Raw genomic sequence first — 10,905 nt, 5'->3', positions numbered from 1 at the left:
CCAGACCTAAATCCAAATGGGCAAAAGTTCTAGTCATTTAAATCTGTGGATATGCAAAGTAGGTAGTGACATAACCCAAAAGACTTGTGGCAGAACCTCATTTTGCAGCAGTGAAATGAGGTTTGTTTGCCTTCCATGTTTCAGTTCTGTACCACTTTGTATTGGTCTATCAAATAATATCCCCGTAAAGTACACAATAAAATGTGAAACATGAGAGATTGGGGGAAAAATATAGTATGCACTTTTGCAAGGTTCTATAGATAGAGTTGTGCCTAAATATATACATCCCTTGAACAAGGTGAAAAGAGTAGCACTCCTCCAACAGAAGTTTCATCAAGAGAAACGTGTATTTGATCTTCTATGGACTAGTGATTTTTTATCTATTTTTCATTTAAACTTTATTTAACCAGGAAGTCCCATTGAGAGTCAGAATCTCTTTTACCAGAGAGGCCTAGCCAAGGTAGCAGCCAAATCATAATAAATGCATAAATAACATAAAGTTACATTTTCATGATAAAATAAATACAAAATGTTAAAAACAGAACGAGACTCAAGAAAAACAAGAACAAGTCTCCATCACAACATTCTTTACAGTAGTTTTAAGTTCATTAATGGACATGAAGGTTTCTAACTTTAGCTCTTTCTGTAGATTATTCCACCCCCTAGGTGCTGGTGGACTCGTGATGGAACCTCATGAGTCCATTACGGCGTTGTGTTAAAAACCACAGTGTGCCAGCAGACCCATCTGAATGTGAAGGGCCTGGAGTGAGTGGGTTTAGCTTGAAAAACAACTGATAGCACATCTGAGCCAAACCAAAAAAGAAAACCTCATCACACTTTCCATCCGAGTTAGCTCGGCTGTGCTACCGTTGTCTCTGCTACCCTGTTTGAAGCCCTTAAACAATATGCAGGGCTCAAGGTTACCCACTGCTACAACACTGATCCCCCAGCATCACGAGGGATCTACGCTAAACCCTCACGGTGTGTATGAGCACAGCTGGAGTCTGTTCTAGTCCACATGTAGGTGGTCTCTATGGTGGGCCAGTAGGTTGAGTTAGTGCCATTTTCCTTAGAAAATGAAGACATCCCGTGTGCGTTACCTGACAAAGCCAGAGCCAGTCGGAGCTCCTCCTTTAGAAGTTCCAGTAGCTCAATGACCCCTTCTTCTCCCTGGTCAGAGACAGGACAGATGCAGAGGTTTCATTCAAAGTAATCCATAACTTTGAAACAACATGGAGAAAGGATGTGCACTAGGTAGGTCAAGCCTAATTTCCTGAATCAGAGTAGGGGTCATTGACCTGACAGGCAAGCCCCCACAACACTGGGCGACCGATGAAGACTGCCTTCGCTCCCAGAGCTAAAGCCTTGAGGACGTCTGTGCCTCGCCTCACTCCTCCATCCATGTAGACATCGCAGCGACCCTGTACGGCCTTCACCACCTCTTCCAGCACATCCAGCTACACACACACACACACACACACACACACACACACACACACACACACACACACACACACACACACACACACACACACACACACAAAAAGACAGTCCTGTGTTAATGCTCCGAGCTACCATGGACATCCTGACCAATGCTGGATGTAGGAATCAGAAAAATGTTACTAAGGCTCCATTTTATTTGTTTGTAGGATGACTATAGACAGATTTGCATCTTATATTTGATCTCAGAGGAGGACACTGTGCCTCTGGATTATGATTTTACAGTTCTACACCGAAGTTACCAGACATGTGGAGCAAACGGAACAAGTGTTCCCCTGTTTTCTGACCCAAAGTAAGAAATCTGAACAGTGGTAAGAAGTCAGAGAAAGACCTGTTCTGTCATAAAATGAGTTCTCTTTTAATTCATTGCAGAACTTTTCCTAAGGTCATAAATGCAAAAGAAATATTAGTGTAAGCAACTTTGTCCTTTCGTTTGCTTTGTAGAAAACAACCACACACACACACTGACCGTTGCAGGAACACCATCGAGTTGTCGAGCTCCGTGATTGGACACCAGGATGCCGCTGACTCCGTAGTTCACAGCCTGGACAGCATCCTGACCTACGGACAGCCAAACAAGAAGCTCTTTATCAGTCAGTGGCCACTGTTTTTACATTTTTATCTACGTAGGTTCTAAACGGCAGGATCACTACATAATTCTATGCAGCATTATTCTAACAGGGCTATTTTCTTAGGCTAAAAGCAAGCGGATGTTTCTTAGTGAACAGCCAGCACCAATAGCTCTATCTCAGATTTTAGACCACAGAGGGAATGTGAAATGTCATCCTTCAACAAGTAAAACAAGTCAAGCTTGATTTTCTGCAGGTTGATTTAGCAGATGAAAAACTGTAAACCCATCTCAATAAGGCTGAAGCTAAAAGTGTGACACCTCTATTTTTGAGGACTGATTGTTAAAGTAAAACTGTAAAGATAAATAAAATTGGTTCAAGGGAACCATCAATTGCAGTTTCTGTGCCAGCTCACTTCGTCATAAGAAAAGGATTTAGTATTGTGTCTTCAGTATAGGGGGCAGGACCAGTTCTGCAGGGACACTGGCCCCTGTTGGCCCCAGTCTAGAACCCCATGCACCCTGGCATGTGTTCACCAGAAGTTCATATTTTCGTACAAAATCATTGACTAAAATGAATGTGACTATTAATATTGACAGTGCTGCTTTTTGATAAACAGAGTTTTTGCATGTTTGTACCATTTAGAACGCCTTTTATGATCACAGGGAGGCGCGTGTGCTTCTTCAGCCAGGTGATGTCGTCCCAGCTGAGGGCCGGTTCTATAGCATTAGCAACATAGACAGCCAGGCCACTGTCATTGCCATAGTCACCCTCTGAGAAGGACAGCGAGGCTGAGGAGAAGTTTGACATTCTAGGAACACACACACACACACAGAAAAATGACAACAGAGCCACACAGTCTTTGGTTCTGACCATGGAATCTGACAGGAGCTCCTCATATCCTGTTTTTGGTTCCTACCTTAAATGAGAGGGCATTTTAAAACGGTTGCGCACATCATCCAACCTCTTCCCCAGGTAAGGCGTATCCACGGTAACAAAGAGAGCCTTGTATCCAGCCTTCTCTGCCCGGCGCACCAATGACAGTGTGAGCTCCCGGTCCTTGTAGATGTAAAGCTGCATCCAGAGGACGCCTCCACTGCCTGGTGTGGATGTCATTGCTGACATCACCTCCTCTATGCTGGACGTGGCCCAGGAACTCAGCATCATACCCGTTCCTACGGCTTTGCATGCTGGGAAAACATGGGCATGTTTTTTTTTTTTTTAAATAAAACATGTAGCAGATGTTCAAAGAACGTATTCTCCCTGGCTTTAGCCCCTAAGTGTGGGGTTCTCTACTGCTGCTGTGTTCCCAGCTCCACGTGTGTGCTTGTGTTAACCTCTAGCTGTAGCCGTCTCTCCTGCAGGATGAGCCATTCTCTGCATGGCTGTGGCTCCAACACAGAGGGGCATGCTAAGCTTCTGGCCCAGCACAGAGACGGACAGATCCACCACGGACACATCCCTCAGCACGCGGGGGATAAGACACCACCTACAAGTACGCACACAAACACTCTCTCTGAGCCTGGTTCTGCTGGAGGTTCTCCTCCCTGTTAAAGGGGAGTTTTCCTCTCTACTGTTGCTTCATGCATGCTCAGTATGAGGGATTGCTGCAAAGCTAGAGCTGGACGACAATTCAACAATATATAACAATATATAGACATATATCGATGATAGAAAGGGGGTCAAAAAGTTTAATAGAATTAGTTTTCCTTCCTTTTGCATTCTAGCCATGTAGGTTAATACTACATTCTCAGGAACCAAGCTCAACCCCTTTCAAAGAGTTCAGAGAGAACACGTTATTTTTTTCTTTTTTAAAAACTTGAATTTTTGGTAAAAAGTTGTTTGAATAAAGGGTTGAGTTTGAATTTAGTGTTTGTGAGTTCTTTACCTATAAATACGTTGATAAGCAACAGTATAAATTGTCAGGGCCGCAGGTAAAATGTATGTTTTGAATTTGTTGATAATTTTCAAAATCAATCAATATTTCTATTTTATCAATATGCTTTTTTATTTTTTATATCGTCCAGCGCTATGCAAAGCCATCATTAATTCAGACGACTGTCCACTGTGGCTCTACAGTCTTTCATGAGTGAATGCTGCTTGTCAACACTTGATGCAATCTACTGGATTTCTTTAGGAAACTTTTTGACCAATCTGTATGATTTGACAGAATTTGACTTCGTAAAGTGCCTTGACATGACATGTGTTGTGAATTGGCGCTATATAAATAAAATTAAATATTGAGTTTTTAAACTTCAGCCTCACAAAATACACATAAGAATGCTTACTTTAAATTTTAAATCAAGTTTTCTGTGTATTGATATTTGGTTCATTGCTTGTATTCTTAATTCAAGAGTCCTGGCAAAAAATGGCTCAATATAGATAGATAGATAGATAGATAGATAGATAGATAGATAGATAGATAGATAGATAGATAGATAGATAGATAGATAGATAGATAGATAGATAGATAGATAGATAGATAGATAGATAGATAGATAGATAGATAGATAGATAGATAGATAGATAGATAGATAGATAGATAGATAGAATTAACAGGCACATTGTTCTGAAAGAAAGCGAAGGACAAAACTGTCATGGCTTAAAATCAGAAAATGCTAATTAAAGCACTGAAAAACAGATTAACAGAAATGGTAGTTAATGTTTGTGAGTCACCTGGAAGAGTGCTGCTAGAGAGAGTGAGATTCTCCCCCAGAAAAGCCAATAGAGTATAAACCATCAGTAACATTAACAGCTGCAGACACCTTTCTATAGGGCTAAAGGGAAGAGATGGTGGAGCGGTCACTGGCACTCAGTGATCCATCCTGAATCTGTAGTTTACTTCAGGTCTGAGGAAACAAACTTGTTTTCACAGCAATTAGCAAGAGAGCAAACTCATTTCCAAACTGTAAATTTATTAAAACAAGAACCTTTAACATAACCTGCATGTTTTCCTAATTTAAAACATTAAGGTCGAGAGGTCCAGTGAAATGTCCTCTTTCTGTACGCTGCCTTGCTCCAGCCTTTCTAGAACTCAGTGTCTAAATTTAGCAGTGGATCTTCAGCCAGTTCTCTCCCCAGTCAGGACTACTACAACCCGTCTTATCTTATATGGCTTGTCTTCATGCACATGCTTCAGACAACCATAGAAACATGCTGAGCTATTAAAATGATTAAGTCAAATTAATGCTCAAGTCTTTGGGTTCCAGCCTCCCTATAGCTGTAAGCCAGAATCAACACCAATAATGTCTAAATGATAATAGCTTCACTTTAACTGAGATTTGTTTTAATAAGCTGAGTGTTCCAGTTCCAGCAATTAACCCAAACTAGGTCCATAAATAATAATCCAGAGGTACTGGTTGTTCTACGCAGATTTAAAAACAGGTCGCTAACCTTTTAACTCAATGTTTGATGTGAACGGCCCAAAAAGTGAGATTTCATTCACATTCAATGGGAAGACTACCGAGTTCCGTCTTCAAAGACGGATTGTTGAACAAAACCTGAAAATGCAAATGTTCTTTTATACTTATGCAGACCCAGGAAACCGCAAAAAGAGAAATTTGAAACTTTTTAAAACTCCCTGAGAATCCTGGAAGTCAGCAAAAAAAAAATTAAACGTGCAAACATTTAAAAATCCAACAGACCCTGTGAGACCTTCAACAGCTGTATTGTCACGCTCCACCTTTGCCCCAATGCCAAAACTGGGTTCTGGAAAAAGCATCAGCTCGTTGTACCTGTTAAAGGCAGCCACATTGTCAGCCAGCGTGCTCTGCCCATCAGCTCCTGAGCGGTAGTAGTCGTACGCGGCTTTAGGGAGAACCCTCTTGGCTTCTTCCTCAAAATCTGAGACACACACACGTAGTCCAGACATGGTTGTCCTTTAAGCAGCTCCCTGTCAGTCTGATGTGTAACCGCAGGCTGATCGGCCAATAAGCACAGCTCCTGTAATCATTAACCTCGGGCCTTCTGACAAGTCTCGGCTCTGCGGTTTACACAAGATTACCATCGTGGTTATGGTTTTGGATCAGTTGGGACTTCATATCCTGTGTTTAGATTGTTGCGTGGGTGTGAACTCTGAATCCACAGCTGCTGATTTATTAAACACGCTGCTTCAGTCACCCTAATGAAGTATGAACCATGCTTAACCTAAAGTCAATATATGTGCACCAAACAATTTGCTCTGATAAGCATAATTTAAAAGAGGAGGAGAGGACAACAACGACAAGCACATTACAATTCTCAGTTCCACGTTTATTTGGCATCCAACAGAATTCAATAAAAGATTTAAGAATAAACACGTTTCACCGTCACCACAAACCAAATTTTTCTGAATAAAAATGTAAAAGAGGAAAGGTTGAGTTTCATAAATTGCAACAGGCAGCTCAAAAAAAGAGAAATCTACTCTTACAGAAAGTTACAAAGCACAGCACAGACTCAAGATCTAGACTGAAGGGAAATGATCAACTAAGAGGTCCTTGTTTAGGTGACCAACTGCTTTTACTCTGATCACCAAAAACTATTTGACAAGACGGGATGATTCACATGAATCCACTTTCGCTGCTGTGACTCCGTTGAATCCTTTATTCCCAGCATGACACTCAGACGTGTCAGCATCTTCCTGGTTCCACCCATCGCAGCACAGTTTGATTAGGGGCTCCCACTTTAGCCATCAGGTACATGTCCTCGGAGCCCAAAGATTCCTGATCACCCTTTAATTTCATCTTTCATAACAGCGTCATCCACTGGCCGATCAGGAGCTCAATGTCGCTGAGGAAGAAGATTAGAGAGAAGAACAAGTGTGGCCATGGAAAAGCCCATCCATGTGAGGCTGACCCCAGTAAAGTCCTCCCCACAGTGTCAGCTGTGTGCTTCAGAGGTGAACGGCTCACTCCTGCTGCATCCCGCCCTCAGACAGACTTCGACAGGAGCAACAGGATGCACGGATGTTTATGGGGAGAACTTGAAATAGTGAGCTACGCAGGTGGAGGGGGAAGGTATTTCCAAGAGGAGGGTAAGGAGGCCTTTCCTCTCCTTCGCCCCTCCCCCTTCCGGCAGCGGAGTTTTGCCCGACCCAGTCCCTAAAAGGAAGGAGGGCCAGCAGGCTCACTAAGCGTTGCATTAGCCTGAGCGCCGATGGTTACAGGGGAGTGTGGTTGCAGCAGCGCCACGAGGCCGCTGCCCCAGTTTGGATGCCCAGGAGCTAACGAGGGCGGACTAAGGTTCCGCCTCCCATTTTCCTCCCCGTCGGGTGGCCCGGTGCTGCTGTTCCGACACCCCAGTCCCGCAGGACTCTGGTGGATTTCCAAGCCTTCGCTGGACCATAGACATGATAGCGCAGTGCTCACACCCAGGCAGTCCAGCCCTCATACAGCTGGGCCAGGTTGTCCATGTTGGTAGCCTCTTTGATGACAAAGTCCACCTGCAACAACACAATCACAAGCAGCTTTATTCACCAGGTTTCTGCACAAAAAACAGGAATTTACCTTTCCTCTCCATCAAGACGTTTTAAATACAAAGATAAATGGATAAAATGTGTTCCGTAAAGTTCAGTAAAGTCTGGTCAGAAAAATATGGGCTAGAAATGGGAAACTGAATAGTATTGATTGTGCTCATGTTGTGGCTGCAGTGTTGCTGACCCCTTAGACGACGGGGGGGCATTAGTGGCAGCAGCATGAAGTTTCCAGCTATGGAAGGCTGATGTTAACCAACCAATAGGGAGCAGTTGTCCCCTTAAGACTTCCCTTCTCATTTGCATAACGAGGCAGAAAGGCATACAGTAAAGTAAAAAGATGAGACGTGGAAATGTAAAAAGAATAAAGGCTTGTATAAGCAAAAGGAAAAAGAAAATATACATTTGCTTTTATTTTTTTGTCAGTTTTGGTCCTCCATACAGGAGCCCCTGACAATTCAAGAATGATAAAAATCTGCCCTGCCATAACAGGTGGTTGATGCTGATGGAGACTTATTTTTATTTTTTTATTTTATTTTTTTGCGGCATCTAATGGATCGCTTTTTATTGACAGTAGACTGACAGGAAAGGGGTGGAAGAAGGGGAGAAACATGCGGCGAAGGACCGCAGGTCGGACTCTAACCCGGGCCTCCAAACATGGGTTGCCCTACCCGCTAAGCCACGAGCGAGCCCAAGACTTTTATTTTTAATTAGGGCAAAATAATTACTGATGTTTTACAATCTTTTAACAACAGAAGGTAAAACAAAGTATTCATCTTTCCTAACCGTGTTATTCACTTTAGTTTCATGGCAAGTGGGAACACATCTACTTTTACTCAAAGACAAGACCTGCAGCAACCAAATCTGCTTTTAATTCATTTTATAAACTTAGCTTTATACAGAAGAGAGTTTCAAACCACACCTGAGCCAGATCCTTTATTATTACTGAGAATGTAGAGACTAAATATTAATTTTTTTTTTTCACACAGACCCAAAGAAATATTTAAACAAGGTGTCTTTCTTTTAATTAGGCAAACACACACAACTTTTTTAGACGTTTAGGCTCTACAGTGATTTACACATCCTTTTCTATGACTATTTTATGCAAATATTGCAGGTTTATTAGGGAGTAGGTTAAAAACAATCAGTGCATTTGTGTTATGTCGTTTTGTTAAGTGACTTTTTGTCATTTTTGTTTTGATAGAATATCTTTTTTGCACTAAAGTACTTTTGAGGTGACAATTTTGGCCCATGTCACAAAAGGTTTGGACAGCAGCCCATTTCTACACACCGATGTAATGTGAAGGGAGTCGGTTTGAACCACTAATCTGTTGACGGGTAGATGACGACTGTTAACCGTTTTAGTGACAGGTGACCATCTCAGCTATCTGGGATTATTCAATAAATTGAAATAGATGCTTCAAGTTGCACATTCAGGCACCTTGAACTTTTCCAGCAACACAAAGTAGTGCATATTTGAGAAAAGTAGGGAAGAGCATTTTTGACCCACCAAAGATCTGCAAAGTGTGGCAGTAAGTGCATTTCTATAAATGATGAAGCTTAAGTCCATGATGAAAGCAGCCAGCTTAGTGGCTTACCTGCTCTGTGACGCTCATCCTCCTGTTGGGATCGATGTCTCTGCCCTCCAGCTTGGCTTTCACCCTCTTCCACACACTGACTGCATACGAGTTCCTCTCCTGCACGGCTGCAACAAAGACACATGCTTGTTAGTTAGACTTTTATGAGCGGAGGTACAGCTAGAAGCCAGCTGCCATGACACGGGAGCGGGGATCAGTACCTCGACCCGTTTTGGGGTCTCGTACAGCCCTCTTGGGACTGGGGTTGAGACCTTTGCTGTTCATCACCAGAGTGCTGGGCGGGGTATCAGTGGGCGTGCCCAGGTTACGAGGCAGAGCTTTGCGTGCATTCTGGGACATGGAGTCTGGCTGTGTCTTCACTCCACTGCATCGAACAGCTGAAACCAAACATGGAGATTAGCGAATAAAGAGTAATGGTGGAAGCATCATCCAACATTTAACAATATTGGACAGAAACCAGGAGAAAAGCTTTAGTCAGTCAACCTGTCCACATGATGTCCCAGTTTAAGCAAATAGAACCACAACATGGGCTATGAGCTCCTCTGTAAGCCAAAGTATGCTGGATTTAAACGTGAGGCCATCTGTCTGATGGAACAAGCTTGGAGCACACTGAGGCTACGTTCACACTGCAGGTCTTGATGCTCAATTCCAATTTTTTTTGCTGAAATCTGATTTTTTGAGGTGGCTGTTCATATCACTATTAAATGTGACTGCCAACATACTTCTGTCTGAATGGTCAAGACGGCAAAGTGACTCACATGCACAGATAACAGAAGGAGACGTCACACAGCAGCGCACTGTTTGCGGAAGTATTGCTGAATGTCATCGTTTCTAGAAGTGTTCAATAAAGTTTTGTCAAAAAAAAAAAAAGAAAAACAAGGATACCGGGCGGCATCTCTCCTTGTAATTATTAGAAAGTTGTTGAGCAATGAGAAATATTAAGGCCACATCATAGCAATAAGAAGGAAGGAAAGTAGAAAGCAGCACAGCTATTGACAGTAGTAGCAGTTATCGCTCCACAATAGACTGTGTATGGATGTGTAGTGAGAGACGGGAGAGTGACTTTAAAAAGACGGACAAAATGTAACAAGACCATTCAGACTACGGACGCTTTGAAAAAAGTCCGATATGTATGGAAGTGGCACAAGTTGCATTTTTGGAGGGCAAAAAGATGTGAATTTGGGCTGCATTTGGCTGCAGTGTGAACGTAGCCTAAGACAATCCAAAAACACAACACCATCTACCATATCTGAAGCTGTGCATCAGATATTTGCAGCGGCCCAAACTTATCACTTCAGCCTGACAGAACTACTAGCGCTGTGCATAAATTAAAGCAACACTGTAAAGAAAAGTGGAGCAGAAAATTTAAAAACAACCTGAAAAACCAACAGGATCAAATAAAAGATGGATCCTTCAAATCCATTGAAGATGTTTCTGCAAACTGCTGATATCTGAGCTTTTCATACACTTTTACTGTATTCCTACTTGACAGTGTAATTAGTGGTGCTGCTGGTGATGTTTTACCACTTGGTAGGGTCCAGATTTTGAGTCCTGTTGAGTAAACCTTCCTCACTGAGAAGAGCATATTTCCTGCACACCTTAAGTCGGTGGGTTTTCCAGAAAACGTGGGAGTGTTTAAGCTGCATACCTGCTGCAAAGCTGGTCTGAGCTGAAGAAACAGGACTGGGACATTCAGCCTCTCTGTCAGTCACCAGAGGGGAGGCAAAGCCCACCAGGCCGTTGTAAACACTGTTGGGACACACAAGTCAGTCAGAGATCTATCAACGGG

The 10,905-nt window shown here is 42.7% G+C and overlaps 2 protein-coding genes across 3 annotated transcripts in view; both read right to left on the bottom strand.

The window, feature by feature from the left end:
* Positions 1–1,100: 1,100 nt before the first annotated feature.
* Positions 1,101–5,966, bottom strand: LOC118566437 (hydroxyacid oxidase 1-like; the record flags this gene model as incomplete). The annotated part of the gene is given in 7 exon segments (XM_036148557.1): positions 1,101–1,170; positions 1,299–1,457; positions 1,970–2,061; positions 2,708–2,880; positions 2,989–3,259; positions 3,407–3,558; positions 5,804–5,966. Coding segments are annotated over 7 exon segments (1,054 nt in total), but the record flags the coding sequence as incomplete, so codon positions are not given.
* A 333-nt stretch (positions 5,967–6,299) lies between these two features.
* Positions 6,300–10,905, bottom strand: part of smg1 (SMG1 nonsense mediated mRNA decay associated PI3K related kinase) — a 68,160-nt gene continuing 63,554 nt past the window's right edge. For both annotated transcript variants that reach the window (XM_012879542.3, XM_036148556.1), the window contains exons 61-64: positions 10,765–10,865; positions 9,317–9,493; positions 9,117–9,223; positions 6,300–7,488 (exon numbers count right to left, since the gene is read on the bottom strand). In XM_012879542.3, the coding sequence (XP_012734996.2) occupies positions 7,411–7,488; positions 9,117–9,223; positions 9,317–9,493; positions 10,765–10,865 (463 nt within the window). In that variant the 3' untranslated portion in view covers positions 6,300–7,410. The remainder of the gene's footprint in view (positions 7,489–9,116; positions 9,224–9,316; positions 9,494–10,764; positions 10,866–10,905) is intronic.

Source organism: Fundulus heteroclitus, chromosome 16 (assembly GCF_011125445.2).
Source record: "Fundulus heteroclitus isolate FHET01 chromosome 16, MU-UCD_Fhet_4.1, whole genome shotgun sequence".
In the NCBI taxonomy this organism is placed as follows: domain Eukaryota; kingdom Metazoa; phylum Chordata; class Actinopteri; order Cyprinodontiformes; family Fundulidae; genus Fundulus; species Fundulus heteroclitus.
Note: the sequence above shows the minus strand (reverse complement) of the source record. Positions and strands in the feature narration are given on the sequence as shown.